A 22,151-nucleotide genomic window follows, 5' to 3' on the forward strand; every position below is an offset into this window, starting at 1 on the left:
ACTGAGCACTTAGCCAGAGCATCAGGAAATCAGAACACCTGGCTGTGCCCGGCTCCATGCTATTCCCCTGGACCAGTCCCTCACCCTTTTAGTGCCTTCACTCATTCATCTGTAAAGCGACTATAATTGCATTTATATCACAAGGGTGCCTTGATGCTTGACAAATGAGAATTGACCCAAAACTCATCCTTCAGAAGCACTGTATGAGCAATACCTTGCTCACATGGTGGTTGTGGACAATTAGATTAGAAGAGGTATAAATGCAGTCAAAGTGAAATTCCATTTAGGAACTGTCAAACTGTTCTTGATAATTTTTCTTGATTTTCATCTAATTCTAGCGTAGAATTTTGCATGCATCTCCCAGAAAGGGTTTATATGCCTCTTTCCTTCTTTTGCAACAAGCCAGCGTATTTTATTCCATGTTATATTAAACTGTCTTTTTGGGCAAATGGTTTGTTCCCAGAGCAATACCTTGGAAAGCTGCATTTAGCAAAACAAAGAAAAATTAATGTGTCAAGGAAATCCTATCCTCTATGTTTTGAGCAAATTGCAATCACTTACAAGGATTGTACGTGGAAAAAATATTCCAGGTTTTACGAAAAGGGGGTTGCCTAATTGTTGTTATGTCTTATTTAATTAGGTTTTTTAATATTTGCTATAATAATGTTTAAAAATTAAGCTGACTTTCCACAACAAACTGTAGAAACATATGGTGTACAGCCCGCAGAGGCTCTCAGCGGCAGTAGTAATACTGATAATACTTGTGGATTGAAATCTGCTTTCCTCTGAAAAATAGCTGCGTGTTCTCCCAATTTAAAATGCTGTGGTTTTGCCAACATGTTTTCATCACCGTTAAGAGTTTTGGGAGAAAAAGAATGGATGTGATCTTCTTAAATACATGTCCTTACTCCTGCATGGCTGTGGGTCTTTCAGGGTGAGGGAGGCTGAATATCAGACTCAGCCTCTCCTCCACGTGTGCCACGAACCCGCTTAAAGAGACCAGGTGAATTCAAGGGGACCTGTGTTTTACCAGCCCCACGCCCCCCCCAGCCAGCTTAGCCCAACACCGGGAGAAAAACTGGAACTGTTGCTTGTTCAAGCCACTTTTCCTAACAAAGGCGCGATCAGCTGCGGCTAACCAGATTACAGGATGCCTGGAGGTCTCCTGTCAGCACCCCAGAGTAAGCTCCAGCCCCCAGGAACCACTCTCCCGGAAGGATTTGTAGGTACAGCTTGGTTTCCTGCAAAAAATCCTATAGCTAAAAAAAAAAAAAAAAAAAAAAAAAAAAATTAAAACACTTTGGATCCTACTTTTATATGTTCAGACTTGCAAAGCACTTTAAGAACAACTCATGCTCGCAAACAGCATTCCTCTGACTTATCTCTAATGTATGCTTGAAAGGCTCTGTGCCAAACAAAGCACAGAGATTAAGTAAATGAAAAGATACTAAACATTGCAGCAGGGAAACAGTCCAAGCAGTGGTGTTCTCAGGAGCACTAGAGCTGGTTTAAGTTCACATTCATCCATCCACAGCCTGCAGAATTAACTTTTTAGACCTTTTGCCCTGCTTGGCACCAGTAATTGGCTTCCCAAGGCTCTCCCTGGTGACTGGACTCACTCAGACCTGAGGGTTCAGACCACACAGTCCCTAGAGCCCAGTCCCTGGGGAAATTTGACCTTTTAACAAAGCTGCCCTGCTCAGGAGACCTGGCAGACCGGTCCCTCAGCACTGCTGCACACCAGCGAGCTCGTGCAAGCAACATCTTTGGTAGGATGTGCAAGCAGAGGTTCCCCTCCCCTCCCTCCCAATGGCTGTGGAGGTGGAAGCAAGACAGACCATGGTACTCCTCTGACAGCATTAAACATAGCCCAGATCCCTGAGCTGATTTTTTATCTCAGTAGCTGTGAGTCATTAAAAACTCACCTTGAATGCACAAACCTCACCTGTAACCCAGGCCTCCGCTCAGCTCTCAGGCTTCAGTGGGCTCATGGGAATAAGTGGTTTGGTGGGACACACGTCCACCTCTTCAGCTCACTACAATAAAACGCTTTAAGGACCAACAACTTTGCTGTGAACTAATCCTGGATCAACATCTAGGAGGCTGAAAAAAAGTCAGTCTTGAAATCTTCTCCCTTCACCACTAATCCTAGGCAATAGGGGTGTCTAGCTTTAATTCAGTTAATTTGGCTATTTCTGAGGGAGATGTGGGTAGTCGACAGAGAGACACTCCTTTTATCTTTGCTCAGGTAGGTGGTGTCTAATTCTAAAAGGGACCACTCAGCAGTCGACAGCAGGTGACTAATCTGCAGAAACGCCCAGGTGCCTCAATCAAAGTGAAAAAATTCTTTCTGACTGTGTCTTTCAGGATTTTGCCGACTCCATATACCAAATGGTTGCACAGAAGTTCCAGGAGCTGACAGACAATTTCACTTCCATGCACGCACGCCACAAAAGTCTTGCAGGCATTGTGATGACCAAAGGTAAGATACCCTCTCATTTATTTTCCTCTGGCATTTTTCATGACTAAGTAATACATTATTTACCTGGTCCGCAGTATTGAAGGATGCCTTTACTCCCACACAGAAAAATAAATAGTAATGCAGAGAAAAGAAGCATTAAATATTTACACTTCAAGTAAGTTCACACAAAAAATATTGGCAACAGAGGTAAAGATTTACTCGTAAATATGCCCCTACATTGTTTTGTTTGCAGGACAAAATGCAGACCTGCCTGATTTTGCATTTCCTAATAGATTTGGGTTTTTTAAGTTATCAGTAAAAAGTTGTATTATTTATTAATTTCTTTTTTAGATCTGGAAACACCAAGTTCTTGTTGTACAAGGTTACCATAAACCTTGTTTTAGACTGACAACAAAAGCAAATCTCAGCCTTTCCTTTCCAATCAAAAGAAACAAACCCAGAGCATGCAAAGTTTTAATTCTGTTCTGCTCCAACCATGGGAAATACTTATCGGTGGGGCTAGAACTTGATAGTCACTCCTCTTAAAATTTAACTGATGGACACACACTATACAGAAATCTTTAGCCCTCTGATGAAACTGTTGCATAGATGATCTTTCTTCCTCTGTGCACATACCTCAGTTGGGGCACCTCAGTATTTATGAGGATGTCAGCAGTGGAGATGCTGCCATAAACTTCATTCTCACTCAGACACATGGAGCAGTGGATTGAGTTTAGAAATGAGAGGATAAGCTCAGAGGGGAAAGGCATGTATAATTCATCCAGGCTTGTCTTACTTCTTCCTTTCAACAATTACATTAGCTAGATTCAATAGGGACATTTGTGAATATTGCAAGGCAGCAGGATGGAGACAGGATTATCTGCTGGATCTTTTCCAACCACAGGCCTAAACCACAGTTAAGAGTTCTGTGCAAAGTAACTTACTCTCCTCCTTTATGATGTGAAAAGAGTGAGAAAGCCTCTCTTGAAATGAGAAGTAGAGAAGTTGACCTAAAAGCCTTTTCCACCTCTGGTTGGAACTGAACTGTTCCTCAGCTAAATTTGGTATTATTTTACTTAATCTGCTTTGGTTTGTTATTTTTTACATTACTTTAGGAACCGGAGTAATGGATGAGACTTCCATTTTTTAGGTGTTGCAAAGACACAATGCTGTACACAAAGAAATCATGGTGTACACGTCCTATAGACCACAGGAGACATATTTAGTACCAAGAAAAATAAAAGAGAGAGTGTGATTGACTTTGGGATGTGAAAGATGCACAATAGACCAGCATACCAGCTGTTTTGTCATAGTCAGATTTCTTGACTGTGGCACTCATTAAATTTAAACAAAGTGCTGTAATTTATTTAGAGGAATTCTTTCCAAGCAAGACCTCAGGAAAGAATGTTTAAATATGCCTTTTATAAGAAGCTAAGTTACAGGAGCCAAGGAATGGTGCTTTAATCAGTTTTTGAGGGGAGACTGTACCCAGCTCAGTGTCCCTCTTCAGTTTTGTCACACTTGGTGTGTATTTTCCCTGTAAGGATTTAATCCCATTCCTACCTTGCCAATGTACAGCCCCTGCATCCTTTAGCCCAAGCCTAGACCTGCTTTAAAAAGCATGATGGAGCCAAGTCATTGCTATATGATCCAAAGAAGCAGTCTGTGGTGGGTTAACCCTGGCTGGATGGCAGGTGCCTACCAAAGCTGCTCTGTCACTTGTCCTCCTCAACTGGCCAGGGGAGAGAAAATATCTCATGGGTCGAGATAAGGACAGGGAGAGATCACTCTCAGCAATTACCATCACAGGCAAAACAGACTTGACTCAGGGAAATTGATTTAATTTATTACCAATCAAATCACAGTAGGATAATAAGAAATAAAACCAAATCTTAAAACACCTCCCCCACCCCTCCCTTCTTCCCGGGCTCAACTTCACTCCTGATTTCCCTCCCTCCTGCCCCCCCAGCGGCACAGGGGGACGGGGAATGGGGGTTGTGGTCAGTTCATCACACCTTGTCTCTGCCGCTCCTTCCTCCTCAGGGGGAGGACTCCTCTCACTCTGCCCCTGCTCCAACCTGGGGTCCTTCCCACAGGAGACAGTCCTCCATGAACTTCTCCAACATGAGTCCTTCCCACGGGCTGCAGTTCTTCACAAACTGCTCCAGCGTGGGTCCCTTCCACGGGGTGCAGACCTTCAGGAACAGACTGCTCCAGCGTGGGTCCCCCATGGCATCACAAGTCCTGACAGCAAACCTGCTTCGGCATGGGCTCCTCTCTCCGCAGGTCCTGCCAGGAGCCTGCTGAGCATGGGCTTCCCACGGGGTCACTGTCTCCTTCAGGTGTCTCCACCTGCTCCAGCGTGGGGTCTTCCATGGGCTGCAGGTGGATACCTGCTCCACCGTCATCCTCCATGGGCTGCAGGGAGACAGCCCGCTTCACCATGGTCTTCACCACAGGCTGCAGGGGGATCTCTGCTCCGGCACCTGGAGCACCTCCTGCCCCTCCTTCTGCACTGACCTTGGGGTCTGCAGGGCTGCTCCTCTCACGTCTTCTCACTCCTCTCTCCGGCTGCAGTTTCACAGTTGTTTTTTTTTCCTTTCTTAACTCTGTTATCCCAGAGCTGCTACCACCATGGCTGATGGGCTCGGCCTTGGCCAGCGGTGGGTCCGTCCTGGAGCCAGCCGGCATTGGGTCCATGGGACATGGGGGAAGCTTCTAGCAGCTTCTGGTAGAAGCCACCCCTGTAGCACACACACACCCCCCGCCCAAAACCTTGCCATGCAAACCCAATACACAGTCATACAAAGCACAGTGTAAAACCCTGCACCGTATAGGAAGGAAAGTCACCCAAAGGAGTCATAACTTCCAAAATCACAGCTGCTGCGTGCGTACAGTGCTAGGGGAGGGAGGGGGCACATCCAGACCCCTGCGAGTCCTGCTGGGCAGCTGGGGCTGTCTGTGTCTCTTCTTTGGGGAAGGGGTGAAAGTGCCTCCTGCTGGGGTTTTTTATGAGTCCTATGCCCTTAGCAGGATTTTACACATTTGTATTTCATATTTCTTCTTAGTCAGCATTAAGACAAAGTATAATTTTACTTATGTTCATAAACCATTTCCCTCAAGGCTTCTTTTTTAATTCTGAATTCCCTTTTATGAATTCCTTCAATCTGTCAGCCATCCAATACGTCAATATCTTACTGTTTGTGTGGAGCCTAGAAAAGAAACTCACAGATATGAAGTGATTCACAGAAGATGCAAAGCTAGGAACAGCCTTATCTTGGTACTTATTCCAGGAAGATTTGAATTCCTTCCAGCATGAGAATGTCTGCCAACCATGTCAAGACAAATCATTTGCCATTTGTGTCATTATTTTCTGTACTAAAGTTGTAGATTTGTTGTCTGTTCTCCACCGTCATTCCCAGAGGTAGCAAAGATCTTGACACACTCTGTTCAAAGATGTCATAGACAGGTTTGCCACATCAAACACTCAAAAAAGTACCCAATTTCCTGTGTTTTTAACATAGAATTTGGCAGAAAACACTTAGATCTCTGCAAGCAATTTACTAATGACATCAAAAAAACAAACCAACCTGGTAATGTTTTGTTGCATTTATTACCGCGCTCAACTATAACAGACAAAAATTAATTTGTTTTTACCTTCGTTTCAATTTAATGTCATCCTGCCTAGAAACAGATTTATCTGTGCTTGTACAGTTTTCAGACAAAGCTGGTAAAAAGCACAATGTGATTCTGTGATAACTTCTGTTAAGATAATACAAAATCTGTACAGACAAAACAGAAGTGTGCTAGATTGGTTTTCTTTTCCTGAACTCTGACATTTTTTCTGCCATTTCAGTTTCCCAGGGAAACCAAAGAGAGTTACATTTGGGCACTGTAATTGACTTATGCTGTAGCACCCAGGGCAAATTCCAAAGTACGAGAAAGAAAAAAATGTAGAAAATGATGTTATTGACTGACTGTGAATGTTCTGCAGTAATAAATTGCTAGTCAGAAAAACAGGCAGTCTAATGTATTTAGATATGCTTTGCTCTGAATTGTGATGAGAAGTTAAAATCTCAATGCATTTTTGTGAAAGTAAGTTTTCAAAACATTTGATAATCTTGAAAAAATCTGCCTAGGTAGGAGCAAATTATCACACTTGATAGCAGCTGATGTGATGTTATCTGATGTAATATAATAATTGAATATAATAATAATTCAAAAACTAACAAAGCAGATCTTGAACTAAGCATTTCAAAAGATGGAACCGTTGAAGTAAATTATTTAACAGTTCTCCAGTTATGATGTATTTGAAATCTGCCAGTCCTCTAACACATTCTAATTTTGTTGAAACACATTCAGGGAAGATTATTCTCTCAAAAATTGTTTGACTGACTCTAGGAAAAATTGTTTAACAACTAAGACATTGCATTCAAATCTTCCATGTACAGTAAGCCACATTCCCACAGAATATCTTCAAGTGGAACAGTAAGTATATTTGTTATTGTAGCATAGTGTTAATATGAGGACCTAAGCTTTATTGCATTCTGACTACCCTCAGTAGTTCTCCTGACCTCTCTGAAGATATGATGGGTTCACATATGGTAAATTAAGAATGTCAGTTGACCTGTTGAAAAGACAGTCCAAGTAACATCATGTCAAACACAAACCGTCACCTCTGAACATGCATATCCAGGCTTGTGATGGATGGAGTTAACTTTCCTCATAGGGTTTTGCATTTCTGGCTAAACAACAGTCGATAACACCAATGATTTGTCTTTTGCTGGACAGTGCTTCCAAAGTGTCAAGACTTTCTCTCTCTCGGCAAGTAGGCTGGGGGTGGACAAGAGGCTGGGAGGGGACATAGCCAGGACAGCTGTCCCCAGCTGACAAAGGGGACATTCCATGCCATATGACATTGTGCTCAGCACGAAGCGTGAGGAAAGAAGGAGAAAGGGGAGACATCTGGGTTTATGGCATTTGTCTTGCCAAACAGCCATGAGCTGTCATTATCTCAATCCACAAGTCGTCTTGCCTTCCTTCTATTTTCTCCCAATCCCACAGGAGAGCGGAGTGAGCAAGAGGCTGGATGGGTGTTTGGCTGTTGGCCAGGATCAACCACTATTTCATTTCAGGGTGTGCAACAGCAATAGCCGGACATAATATTTCTTGCTGTCACAGCTTAAGGTAACCTATCAGCTCCCCCCTTCCTATGCCCCTCTGTCTCTCAGGTGCAATTGGGACATCTTATTTTCACCCACTGGTCTGCTATACTTTTTTACTGAGAATTTTGCAGGGAGAAATAATTTTTTTCATTGTTATTATTAGGCCAGTTGATACAAATGGAAAAAACCAAGGGCAAGCAAGCTAATATTTTCTAACACAGGCCAACAAGTGCGAAACCGAGCACTGTCACGTCCCAGATTATTGGACAGGACAGAACGCGAGGCTGAGGAGCCGCTGGTGAGAAGCAGCTCTTTCAGGGCTTAGCAAAGAACATGGTCCCACTACAGGTCACTGGGCAGGGCAACCAGCGTTACCGGTACACGGGTCATTGAGGAGAGAGTGTGGACGGCGCTGCCTGTCCCCCAGAGCTGGGACATAGGAAGCCCCAGCCCAGGGCAGCGAGGGGTGGAAGGTGAAGGTGTGAGCTGCACACCAGGTGCTGCGATCTAAAGGCACGCGGCATTGCAGTTTATTTACATCACGGGCAGAGTTTGCCTTTGCCAGCTCTGAACAGATACGGGCATACATTTGAGCTCTACCTGAAATTACTGGATGCAGTAAAGAATTCCTGTCACAGTGTGGAGATGATCTATTATTTCTGAGGTCCTTTTTGAAAAAAAAAAAAACCTCCCATGATCATTACAGACAAAATGAGACTGCTATTTAAACACTATTTTCCCATTTGTGTTTGACAAATCTTAGCAGTTAAAATACTGATAGGAACTTTTTGTCATGCTTTCTGTTAAAAATGAAGCATTAAGAAAGTTCAGTCCTTTTCACAGGAGCGTGGCATTCATTGAAAAAGGTTATGAGTTGATTTCTCACTTCAATTTTCTCTCTTCTTCTATCTTTTTTTTTTTAGGCTGACAATCATTTTGATGTTAAAAGCAAACTAGGAGGTCTTCTCAGTTATCTTGTATGAAATAAAGATGAACTGGACAAAAGAGCCCTAAATAGCAATTTCATGCTGTGATAAAAGATGGGAAATTATCATCTGTATCTCATGGAACGGATCTTAATCATTGCTAAGTGGAATAACAGAAAAATTAAAGTTGACAATATGTCTCCATGGATCTTTACAGTCATATTAAGACTCATAAAGCCTGATGTCTAAGTACAACCAGGAATATTGATGGCCAATTGATTTCTGATCCTTAGTTCAAATAGGAAAGTTGAAAAGTAGTAAAATATAGTAGAAAATTCAGACCCTATGTAGAGTATCAACCTCCTCCATCCCAGGGTGGACTCAAGTAGCCAAACCACTTAGAGGAACTGTGAATAGCTTACAGATTAGTGGCCAGGGCAGATCCCTTCAAGAAGAGAGTCACAGGAGTAACTAAGGCCCTTGGGTACCATTTGCATAGTTCGATGGATTCTAAAAGCCTGGTCCCAGTAAGACTCAGTGTTTCAATAAGACTTGAATTCCCAAAATCAAAATTGGGTGCCCAAACTGCTGACAGGCTTTTGAAAATTTCATGAGGTCTCTTCACCTTCTGTTGCCTGATGCTCTTAAGGAGATGGCCCAAAGTCATTTGACATTCTTGGAAACATTACCCACTTCTTACATGTGTCTAGGTTGCCACATCACCACAAGATGACAGGTTTTCTCAAAATATTTTACAATAGGTAAATAGATATGTAGTTAGAAACCATATATGTCACTCTTTCTCAGAAATCTCTTTTCCTCTGGTTATAAACCTTAAACCAATAATCTTCAGGTTCTCCCTAAATAACTTCAAAGTCCATAAGAGCATCCCTTTTCCACAGCTGCAACTCTATTCCTGGATTTTGTATTGTGGACCTATAATGGGCAGACTAGAATTGCTGCAGGCCAACAGATTTAGGTTTCCAAATTGCAACTCAAAGGACATCTGAGGTTTTGCAGTTAAAACTGTGGGTCCACCAGGTTATTCACTTCTTTTAAAATATGGGCTTAAGCATGCCACTGCAAGTATTGTCCCTACAAGAGCAGCATTGGGTGTTTCTTGATCTTTTCTGTTAAATCAGTGCTAAGGAACAGAAAATAGTTGAAGATACATTACTTAGAAACAGAAAATATGAGATGGGACACAGCCCTGTAGCCTTACACAGAATGAGGAAAACCAGGTTCAAGGTCATCTCTCCAGGCCAGATTATACATTTTATACTAAACAAGGTAAAATGCATGCACCGTCTGGGAGCAGGTACAGAACCAGGGCTTCACTTCTGGGGGTGAGCACCCCAACCAGCACATCACACAGCCCCTCCTTGTTGTTATTGTCCAACCTCACTCTGTCCTCTCAGCTGTTTGGTAGCACAGGTTCAGCAAGAACAAGGCAAAACACCCCTCTCATATCAGCAGCTTTAGGCACTCCTATGGGAGAATGACCCAACCTGGGAGGGGAATTGAGCCCCCATTTTCCACCTGCTGCACAAGCTGTAGGTGTCTCCAGCAGATCTTACTGATGCCTTCCAGCAGCAAACATCTTCCCCGCTGTGCCCACTGGTTGCTCTGGTTTCCATTTCAGAGCAGCTGGCCCTTCTCAGACACCGAGCCTTTTATCCCAGACCATTTACTGTCTCTGGACTTAGCTTTTGGTTCTTGCTGTTTAAAGAACATTTCTGATCGAAATAGTAACTGACACCTCTCAAAACCTGGATGCAGGCAAGGCCCTGGCTTTGTGTCACATATAATTGCATTGGCCACAAGGATGAGTATAACAATTAACACAAAACATGGAAATGAAAAATCGGCACTTCTGTTTCCATCCCTAAGTGTGTGAAGCCAGGAGCTGGAAAGTTCGGGCTTTCATTCTGCTGTATGACAAGCCAAACTGGAAATTGTCCCAGTCTCAGTAGAAAGAGTGCATCTCATCCCAAAACCGGAAGTTTCTTGGGTGAATAAAGGCTTAACGACATCAACCATTGCTTTTACTTTACTGACCTAGTAAAACACATAGGAAGATTTTTTTAAATGCAAGTACGCTTAAGAAAAAAAAAAAAAATTAAGAATAAGTTCCTCCTGTACTTATCTGCCAAAATCCACATTCAAGATTTCATCCTTTCTCATTGCAATTAAGAATCTCACTAGCATAGAAGACTGTCAATTTACTTAATGCTCAGGCATCAGTGACACAGCATTTATTAGAGAAACACAGAACCTGGCAGGAAAAGTGCAGTTTGGTCCTGTTTAAAAATTAGGATTTATCTGTAAGCCCTTACATAGCCCTGTCCTGAGCAGAAAAACAGTGTTCAAACTCACATGAAAGGAAGGACCCTCAAATAATATTGATTCTGCCACTACCAATTCAGGTTAAAAAAAAAAAAATCCTCATGGATTCAGTAGGGGGGTGAAGCATGCAGGGGCCTGGGATGACTGGGATGACTGGGATGACTGGGATGACTGTGTCTCCAGATTTCCAAAGCCCACACTGAGGAAAGGAAAGCAAGGCAAAGAGCACTGGTGCTTGCAAGCACAGGACTGTCTCCTTCCACACTCCTCAGAAGCAAAGCTGATGGGTTTTTATCCTTTCCGTCCACTAAAGGGACGAGAGAAATGAACCATACAAATGAGAACGGGGAAAGACCATCCAGTCATCCAGTCCATTTCCCTGCAAGCACAAGATTGTTCCCCGTGGTGCGTTCCCGAGTGCTTTCTCCAGTCTAGATTTAAATGAATCAATTAGAGATGGGGCTTTCAACACTACCTTGGGAGACCATTCTAGTCTAATGGATCTCATTGTTAATAATTCTCACCAGTTATTCAGCCTGACTTTTATTTCCCGTGATTTCATCCCAGGTCCTCAGATACACTGCTCTAAATTGTCCATTTAGTGCCCACCTCTCTCCTTGGGGTTTGCACCCTTCAGATACTTAGAAGCACTTTTACCACTTTCATAGGTGTTGCTTAACAAAGGTTTACGTATTTAATTTTTGTACTCTTTCCCCTTCTGGGTCACTCTCCTCTGCAGCCCCCAGCAGTTTTCCCCCTGTTTTCTGATTCACTTTGGCAACATCGTCTCCATTATTTCCCCATTTCTGGGCTGGAAAATCCTGCCTGTGAATGATACTTACTGGAAAGATCCACACAGAAACATCTTGCAAAATGGATTAGTGCAAGAGTCCTTTTCAGGCATCCGATGAAGTGATTGTGCAGGTCAAAACTGGCTTGTGTCAGAAAGGGATTTTTCTTCCGGAGGAACTGAATTTGGAATTTGTTCACAAACACCCCATGGTATTGGGGAAGTTTACTGTGCCTGGCTGTGAAAGGAGAGCCGCGGCCACGCTCAGACAATACCCTGGCTCTTGCTTCCAGCACAGAGGGATCAGAGGTCAGGGTAGAGAGGATTGCACCTCTGCCCTGCTCGTTCACTGGCAGAGACGAAGAGCACTGCAGAGAATAGCCTTCCCTCGGCAGCGCAGTCAGAGGCAGGATTACCCAACACATTAATAAAGGAAGAAAATACGAGGGTCTCAGAGGCTCCCTCTACACCCTCCTTCCACAGAAATACAATATATTCACTTTCACATAACCCACAGTTTGACATCAGGAAAAGAAATCCCTGCGCAACTCCACCATTTCAAAGACTGCGTTCCATTTATACCCCTGAATATCTCTAACCTCACTGCTAGCTACTTCTTTATTCCTAATATTTGCTAGATATATATTTCCCTTTCGTTCAGACTTCTGTTATTACATTTCATAAGCCCTTAACATGCTTTTTCCTTCCCAGTTTTATGGTCGGCCCCTTTTTCACATCAGCCGCTCACATCCAGCTCAGGGCTGCTCCTCGGGCCACCCGGCTGCGAGCTATGGGATACAGCCAGGGTGCTCACTGAAGTCCCAGGCTCCCGTCTGTCACTGAAATGGTCACAGTCACCACCACTGGTTCAGTAGAAAATGGAGAGAAAAAATTGAGCTGCAGCAGAGTCTTTACGGCTGGCAAATAAATGCAAACTGTTAATAGCTATATGCATACTGTTAATCATGCCTGCTGTACACAATTCTTTTCATATGGCTACTTTTTTTTTTTTTTTTTTTGGAGTCACGCGTGTGGTTTTATTCTCCGCGCAGAGCTGGAGACAGCAGAGCTCCTGTGTCAGGAGCACACGTTTTACATTGAACCTGAAGGGCAGGGTACACTGTGCCACACACACCAGTCCCTCGATCCTCAGCTCCCTTCTCACACATGCATCTTGATTTCACTCCTCTTGAAACCTCCGAAAAGAGGGAGTTGTAGATGCATCACCAAGTTACGGGGCAAAGGGAGGGAGCCCAGACTGATAGACCTGGGTCAACTCATCCCTCGCTTCTAACCACAGACCTACCCCCGTGCAAGCATTAACAAACAGGGACAACAGTTTCCACTCCTCTTCAGAGAAATGTGTCCTTTTCCTGCTGTTTTGCAGGGAGGAGACGGGGAGAAGAGCTCTTCGCTTCTTTTGCAGAAGTATTTTGCGTGGGACATTGCACACACCCAGGACGGCGAGCACAGCCCACAGCCTGGCAGCGCAGTCCCCTGCGGGGCTCTGCACCGGCTCAGGGACCTGCCTTGGGGTGCAGGATTGTGCCCACAGCATGTCCCTGCAGGCAGCCTTTCCAGCATCCATGCCCTTTCATGTCTTGACTATCTCTTATTACAAAATTAAAGCCATTTTAAGGATGTGGTAGAGCTGCCAGGAAAGAAGATAACAGAAAATAATGCGGCACTTGTCAGTGCTGTGTAGCACCAAGAAATTTTCCTTCCCCAAACAAACCTGAAATGGAAACCTGAACTTATTCAGCTATGAGCAGAGGGTATTAAAAAAAAAAAAAAAACAAAAAAACCCTACTCTGTGATCAGAGGTCTATTAAGCTGCCTTGAAAATTATTCCAAATACACTTTTTTGCAGATAACAATAGACAATCCTTTTGACTGATTTGTTTAAAAAGGTAAAGAAAGAGCATAAAATTATTGCTTATCAGAGAAAGAAGCAGCACTCCTTAAAATAATATGAAATTGTACCCCATGAATTATTCACAAGGGCTGATGTTACACTATCATTATTTCTGACTTGCCTTTTTACTGCATAGGATTTTGTGTCAGTTGTCTCCAATCCAATAAAAGAGGAGGGTTTTTTTTAATTAATCAAACCTGATTTTTCAGATTATTTTTTTCTAATTTAAAATGAATATATTCCAAGCAGTGAGTTGTCTTCACGGTGTCATGTTGAAAAAGAAGATAGATTTCATTACCGCTAGCAGGGTCTAAAACATGCAGCGAAATAGACTTTTGCATACTGACTGGTGTTTCTCTACGTGTTGCACCAGCTGCTGAGAAGCCAACGTGTGATCCCAGTTGTATGCTGGCATTAGCAGTTGCAAACTTCATCCTGTTCAAGGTGAATTAAGCTCACTGAATTTCACAGAAGTTCTCCGATATACAGCTGGTGTGATTCAGATTTCATGTCAGCAAACGCAGTTGTCTGATTGCATGTAACAGACAACACCTCTTGCAATTACCCAGTGATTTTGATTTTCCTTTTCCAACACATAAATATGCAGGGCTACAAATTCTGTATTATGGAAGGTCTTAATGATCATGGCACGCTAGAAGCGAGAGTAACTCTATTAAAGTCAGTAGAAACATTGATTAGACTAGCCAAAACTCACTGGTTTTATTGGCAGAGCTGTGTCTCGAAGCAAATGGGTGTAGACAGTTTGTGTTTATGGCCATGACTGACTTAAAAGCACAGTTCATAACTGTAGTCCGTAAGATGTCAGCCAGTTCTCAAAATACAACTTATTTGCTGAACAAACCTTCATATTTTTTTCTTGCTTACTGTCTCTTCTCTCAGCATCTTTCTGAATCATTTCTATCGCAAGCTCTGAGGCTGTGGGACTGATGTTTTGGAAGATCATGTAGAGAAGACAGCATTTTTTGCTTTATGTGTGTAATAGCCCAGCTCAAGGCAATATGACCATCCATGAATATCATAATATTAATACAAACAATTATCTTTAATTGTTGTGGGGAAAAAACTGAAAAAATTATCTCAGAAATTTTAATCAGGAAAGATACTTCTTGAAGGCACTAGATTTGCTCTGCTTACCATCTTACAATTTGGGGAATTTTGATTCACATATGGTATTTGGTTACTTGTAATAAAAGTAATCCTACTACATGCATCTGTCGACAGTGTAGACATCTGTACTTCTGCTGGCTGTCTATGGGTCTTCAGAGTTCATGATGAGAAGCTGGCAATACTGAGGTGTAATACAGACCATCCAAAAGCAAATATCTAAAACAGGCCAGATGAATCACCTCCCAGGAAAGTTCCTCTCCTTTGACTATAGAGTCTACAGCAATTAGCTCAGCTACAGAAATCTAAACTCTAGTTATCCAGAAGAGCTGAAATGAATCCCACCGCTGGTGTCAGCAAACTGGAAATGGCTTATAACAAAACCCGTTTTCTTTTCAACGGCTCAGCTATGACATGAAAGTCTGGACTTTTTGACACACAAAAAATGAACATTAGCAGGGTCAAGGGTTCCCCTGCTTGGCTGTGAGAGGACACTCTGCCCGGGAGGGGCTCAGGCTTTCAGCAGAGCACCAGAAAGACTAATTACCTCACCAGATCATTAGACTGAATCTGTGGTCAAAGACAGGGAGTCATTCATGGGTACGTTCTATAATGCAACTAATTAATTCACAGATCTTTTGAAAATGAAATGTGGCAAATTCCTTCCCTGCTCTCACGGCTGTCCCCATGAACATGGCGTTAGCCAGGACCCAGCTGGTATGCTGACACAGCTCCCCAATTTCCTTTCCCTTGCTCCATTTCCTTTTCAAATTGAAAACTATTAGGAGTCTTTAGGCAAATAATAGAAACCTAACGCAGGTGCCTGTTATAAATCCTTCGCTAGTTACTTTTAACCTAATGTCTCCTCAAACATTACTTCGAAGAAGGCTGGAGGGAAAGAAATGCCTCATGAACTCTGACAATCAGTGGGTCAGGAATTAAGGTCATAATAACGTAGACCATTTCTTCTTGTTTGTCAAATGACCTGAACGCAGATAGATCCCTGGGTCTTTCATCTGAGATTGGCTCCTCTCAGTAAGAGCATGGGTCTTGCCAAGAGCAATCCTCCTCTAGGATCATACCCTGCTGTGCACCTCCAAGCAGAAAAGGTGGCATATGGCTGATGGTGCCAGGTTAGTGCTAGTTTAGGATTTTGACACTCTCGATGCTGTAGCTCTCCCAGGCACAAGCTGATGATGTGCTTGGTCTAGATCTGCCACATGTCTGAGGTTAAATTAATCAATGTTTAGGAGGTAGCCTGACATTCATAAATAGAAACCACTTGAGAAATTTCAAGTATTCTGCAGGCAAAATAAAACAGGAAGTAAACATTAATAACAACAGTTAGTAATGGCTGGTTTTTATGCAAAATAGACAAATGTACAGAAGTGCCTATTAGTTCTGAATCACTGCAGCAAGTATCTAGGCTCAAGGATTGGAAATGTTGCCTAAAATGCCAATGTGATCAGTCAATGTTAAAATTTGCCTTCATCAATTAGGCATCACGTGTCTTATTCTCACAGACAAATTCTTCTTATTTTCACTGGAAATAATATCAAGCATTTCACGGGGGATAAACCTTCAACTCTATGCATGCACAAATCAAGGCATGCAAGAGGACAATCTGTTAGCATATATACTCCTGAACACATTGGGCAACTGTCACGTTGTTGGAAGTATTTCTCATCATGCTGGGTGCCCTCACATGCAGCACTGAACGGTGCTACATTGGTCACAGGCCACTTTCCCCATTTGGCTCCCCAGTGAGGTGTAAATATTTCAGAGCTAATGCATAAGTCATGTACACCTGTGTTTCTGAATGCCATAGTAGTGAGACATAACTCTTGGGTATTTCTGAGCATGGAGGAACATGGATTATTTTCTGTCATTGCAAATGGAAAATACATGGAGATTTTTAATGTTTAACACTCAGACTGGTTCTGCAAATTCTTGGAAACCATTGCCTCCCGCCCCAGGCAACATCTAAGTGATGTTCTGCAAGCACGTGCAACTTGCCAAGACTGGCAGACACCCCGGGCTGTGTCCACACGTGACTCCCTACTGGGGCCCCATGTCAATGAAAGCCAACATATGGAGTTAATTCACTCAAAAATGAACACCCCAAGCACACTTGCTATTACTGTGTGGGTGCGCATTGTGATAGCAAACATCAGAGGGATTCAGATTGCTGCATCAATAGGTATTGGGTGCCTTTGTGTTTCATTTGTGAATAAATCCAGATCTCACAGAAAATCCTGAGTGCATTCTTATACTCATACTAGAAGAGAGAAAGACTTAAGCTTATTTATGGATAAAATGTTTGAAATAATAAAAGGCATCACACCGTGCACTGGCATGATTCGGAGGGGTGAGTAAAGTATAGCTCCTGGAGAGCAGGAGAGCAGGATGACTTCCCCAGATGGTTTGCTCTGTATTTGCAGAGCCTGGTGCTTTGACAGCGAGGTGAAGGGGGAGATGGGGAGGCACATTAGGGGTATGCTAATGTAAGGAGAAGGAAGCAGTCAGTCTCACTGCCCTGAGGAGGAGTACTGACGGAGGTCCTCAGGTGCAGGCAGAGAGGCTCAAGGGTTTCTGAACAAGGGAATTACCTCCTGGAGTACTTCTGCTGCGCTGAGTCTGTCTGCATTGGTAAACAAATAAAACCAAAAAATAGCTGATTCTTATCATGGACCTTCCAACCAAGGAAAATACTATATACGGTTCAGGAAAGTATACACTACTTTTTGAGATGCTGAGTGAGACTCAAACACCTCTGTTGCAGGCGGTGCCTCAGGAAATGTTTGGTGTTAGTCCACATGAAAGACACAGTTAAGTAGACGGATATGTGTCTGATCTAAGATACCTATTATTTTTCTCATGAAAGCCCTGACCCTAATGCAAAGTGACATTAAAGCAGTTCTAATGTACAGAGTATAAATCATAGAATCACAGAATCACAGAATGGTTTGGGTTGGAAGGGGCATTAAAGATCATCTAGTTCCAACCCCCCTGCCATGGGCAGGGACACCCTCCACTAGACCAGGTTGCCCAAAGCCCCATCCAGCCTGGCCTTGAACACTTCCAGGGAGGGGGCATCCACAGCTTCTCTGGGCAACCTGTTCCAGTGCCTCACTACCCACACAGTCAAGAATTTCTTCCTTAGATCTAATCTAAATCTCCCCTCCTTCAGCGTAAGGCCATTCCCCCTTGTCCTGTCACTCCATGCCCTTATAAAAAATCCCTCTCCATCCTTCCTGTAGGCCCCTTCAGGTACTGGAAGGCTGCTATAAGATCTCCCTGGAGCTTTCTTTTCTCCAGGCTGAACAACCCTGCATTGGATCTGGCTGAGATGGAGTTAATTCTCCCCATAGCAGCACTCATAGTGCTGTGCCGTGCATTGGTAGCTAGCAAGGTGTTGATAACACACCAGTATTTCGGCTTTTGCTGAGCAGTGCCAGCACACATCAAGGCTGTCAGTCCAACATTTCTTCCCCCCCCCTCAGCAGTAGGCTGGGGGTGGGCAAGATCTTGGGAGGGGACACAGCCAGGACAGCTGACCCAAACTGACCAAAGGGATATTCCATACCTATGACGTCTGCTCAGCAATAAGAAACTGAGAGATAGGGGGTATCAGAGCCCGTGTGCTGTGGTACTGCCGTGACTCGGATTCGAACCGAGGTTGCTGCGGCCACAACGCAGAGTACTAACCACTATACGATCACGGCGTGCTACTGGGGCTGTCGATGGGGAGAATTAACTCCATCTCAGCCAGACCCAATACAAACCTCAACTCTCTCAGCCTGTCTTCATAGGAGAGGTGCTCCAGCCCTCTGGTCATCATTGTGGCCTCCTCTGGACACCTTTCTTTGTAAGGAAAGAGCCTGTCCAGCTCAACTTTTTATCTAGTAATAAAAATGGAATAAACACAAACGCTTTGTAATTGCATTTCTCCACTGCACTCTCCCATGCACTCCCATCTTTACTTCTTGGCTTTTCTAGATTGCCAGCTTTTTTTTTTTTTTGCTTTTTTTTTTTAATAAATACTCCCAAGCACTTTTTTAGGGCCACATTTATAGTAACAAGTAGACATTAAACTTCCCACACAGGCATACAGTGATGTGTGCTTTGTCACTAGTACCTGTAACAACTTCTGTATGAGACTGTCACAACCAGGGGGTCAGGTGTGATTAACTAACTGAATTGTTCACAATACTTATACCTCTCCTACAACTGTCACAATGCTGCAATGCCACAGTACTACTAAACCTTTTTGACTACTGATGTAGCTATCATATTGGTATATGCATGAGATAATTTTGGTATCATTTGCTATTATATATATTAAGCATGGCAACAGTGCTATAGCTTGTCATCCACCACTAGTCCCAGTGCTGTGTGGAGATTATGAAGTATTATTGGTCCTATTTACTAACAATGGGCCATCATTGGCAGCACCCTCTCTTTATGTTTAAAATATAGTTTCCTTCTCCATATAGCTGTTTTCTCTACAGCTAAACATCGTAAAAACAGCATCACCATGGCCCATGGTGAGATTGCTTCCATTCCCCCTACGGGTGCTTGGAGCCTCAGGCCTGTCTTAGTCACTGACTTGTTGGACTTTGAAGGTTTGATTCAGTTGCTTAAACACCTGTTTCCACTGAGTCACTTTATGGATTTCCATGTGAGATGTGTGGGGAGGGCACAGAACCTCCTGGACACCCCCACTTCCCTGGAGCAGCAGCCAGAGGTTAGGCAGGACACAAAGGGCATCTCAGGTGACACCACATGGGCACAACCATGGCAGCCCCAGCAGTCTGACTTGCTATACTGTACATGTGTTTGCATACACACAGTCATTGTGCACAGCTGTCAAACACAGTCCAACACTCTTAGGCTACTTTGTCACATCTAGAGGAAGCACCCATCAGCCAGAAAAGTCATTTTTCCCAAGAGCTGCTCCTTTGTTCTTTGGTATTCAGAGAGATGCATCCAGAAATGTTCTGTTCAATAAGTTATTTCAGTTTGGGCTTAGTTAATTCTTAACTCTTTGAAATCGTCCACAGGGCTGAATGAGCTACATTTTAGAGTGAAACCCAGGTCCTGTTAAAGTCTGTAAGCATTTTGCCACCGACTCCAAAGAAATAAGGATTTCATCCTAGAAAATGTCTATCTGGACCACGACAGTCATGTCTTTCAATTGCCATCACCATTATCTGGAGAGACAATGGAGGAACAAAGCTGGTCTCAATGATGAATGCTTTGTCCCTGAGACCACAGTGGAAAAGGCACCGATGTAGCTGCTCTTGGAGAAACAAAAAGGAAACTGGAGTGAAAGTCAGATCTGTTTTTTTAAAGAGCAGCTCCAGAAGTGTTACTTGCATTTTATTTAGTACTTATAGTGCAACAGCAATGAAACCTAACATTACAGGGAGTGTGTGTTCCCACCAGAGAATGTCTTCAACAGCTCATAAAAACCTGGCCATTTATCAGCACTGCAGGAGATCTTTATTACCTCCCTGCAGCATATGCTCTCCTATGATGTAGTTATTGATTTAACAAGTAAACTTCGTGGCAAGCTTTTATCTTGGAATTAGCAGCCAGACTGAAATTCAGCTTATTATTCTAATAACACAGAGATGTGAGATTCCTGCATATTCCAAAGGCCATATCATCACCTTTACAAGCATCCCATTAGGGCTGTCTGGGCTGCCACATCAACGTGTGGGCTGTGAGAACTTTAACAATCATGATATCATACTCGCCCCCAGCAATTTCACAACCCTTTTGTTTTTCTTCCTACAGGTTTGGACATCAGGCAAGCTCAGGTTATTGTGCTGTCATCGGGTACCAAATGTATAAATGGGGAATACATTAATGACCAAGGGCTTGCGGTCAACGACTGCCATGCAGAAATTGTGGCAAGAAGGGCATTTGTTCACTTCCTCTACTCACAGCTGGAGTTACACTTAAGGTAACTGAATTCTGTTGGTGCTTGGGGAATGTTATACAGCCTTCAGTGGAAAAGATCCATCCTCCAGACATTTGAACTATTTGTTTATGTTGCTGTTTCCAGCTCTCTAGCTGATTAAGGACCAATACACTGCATAGAAAAAAATAAGAGAGTTAGATAATCTAGAGTGTTGGGTCATGAGCTCCTTTACTTCAGCTGATTTTCTTTCAGTAGCTATTAGATATGACTCATAAAGTTGGGTTTTATGAAGCCTGATGATTTTGTACAAATCTTTACGTGCAGGCTTATTAGCATCATTCACTGGCCAGAGACTGGAAGGGGGTCATTTTGCTCACTGCAGCCATTTTCCTGTCTTTCTTGCTGCTGCTGAAATATCTCAAGGAAATGATTTATTGATCATTAATGTCTTCATTGACTCACTAGAGAACCAATGAGTGTTAACAGTACAGTAAACTTTGTGCCAAAGTGCAAGATGCTATCACTCACTCCTTCTTTATGATGTTTTAAAATGTTATAGCATGTAGAATCATTACAGAGGAATTACTGTTCCTGTCTTCAGCCAAACCCACCTTGTTACCGTTTAAATGGTTAATGGGTCATACACTGCCTGGAAGCTGGTAATACGTGGTAATACCACAGAGGTCTGTCTTAGGACCTTGCTACTCATGTTTATTAACAATCTGGACAAGGCTATGTAGTGCTTGCTTATAAGCTTTGCAGAGGGCACCAAGTTGTGGAGAGGACCAGTCGATATGCTTGAGGGCTGGGCTGTCATGCAGGCAGGCTGGAGGAGTGGGTCAGCAGGAATTTTGACAGAAAACTCAACAAGGACAAATGGAAAGTCCCACGCTGAGGAGGAAAGAACAACCTGCAACAACAAGGCTGGAGCCTCACTAGCTGGGGAGCAGCTCTGCTGAAAAGGGACAGGGTTCATATGCAGACAGCAAGCTGTACATGAGACAGTAGTATGCCTGGCAGCAAACGGGGTCAACAGGATCCCAGGCTGTATGAAGAGTCAGTCAAGGGATGTGATCATCCCCTACTACTCAGCCCTCATTAGACCACATCTACAATACCATGTGTGGTTTTGGGTCCCCTAATACAGGAAAGACATCAACCATCCGAAGCAGGCTCAGCAGAGGCCACGCAAATGTTCATGGACTACAGCACTTGGCCTGTGGGGGGGCGCTGAGGGAACTCGGCCTGGTCAGCCTGGAGATGGGATGGCAGACCCAGCAGAACAGACGTCAACAATACAATGGAGCTGGCATCTTTACCAAGGTGCACAGTGGGAAGATGACAGACAACAGGCACACACTGAAATAAGAGAAGCTCAGTCTGAATATTAGGACAAAGCATCCCCATGGGAATAGGCAAGCAGTGGAACAGGTCATCCAACCAGGTTGTGCAGTCGCCCTCCTGTCTTGGAGGTTTTCAAACCTCAGCAGATAA

At 43.4% G+C, this 22,151-nt stretch overlaps 1 protein-coding gene and 1 non-coding gene across 2 annotated transcripts in view; one reads left to right on the forward strand and one right to left on the reverse strand.

Annotated features, from left to right (window-relative positions):
- Positions 1–22,151, forward strand: part of ADARB2 (adenosine deaminase RNA specific B2 (inactive)) — a 313,365-nt gene that overhangs the window by 247,862 nt on the left and 43,352 nt on the right. Inside the window, exons 4-5 of the mRNA XM_075746581.1 lie at positions 2,368–2,482; positions 20,531–20,699. Coding sequence (XP_075602696.1) covers positions 2,368–2,482; positions 20,531–20,699 — 284 coding nt within the window. The remainder of the gene's footprint in view (positions 1–2,367; positions 2,483–20,530; positions 20,700–22,151) is intronic.
- On the reverse strand, positions 18,382–18,453 carry TRNAH-GUG (transfer RNA histidin (anticodon GUG)). Its single transcript has one exon. It is a non-coding gene; the product is annotated as a tRNA-His (tRNA).

The sequence above is a fragment of the Balearica regulorum genome, chromosome 2 (genome assembly GCF_011004875.1).
Source record: "Balearica regulorum gibbericeps isolate bBalReg1 chromosome 2, bBalReg1.pri, whole genome shotgun sequence".
NCBI lineage: Eukaryota > Metazoa > Chordata > Aves > Gruiformes > Gruidae > Balearica > Balearica regulorum.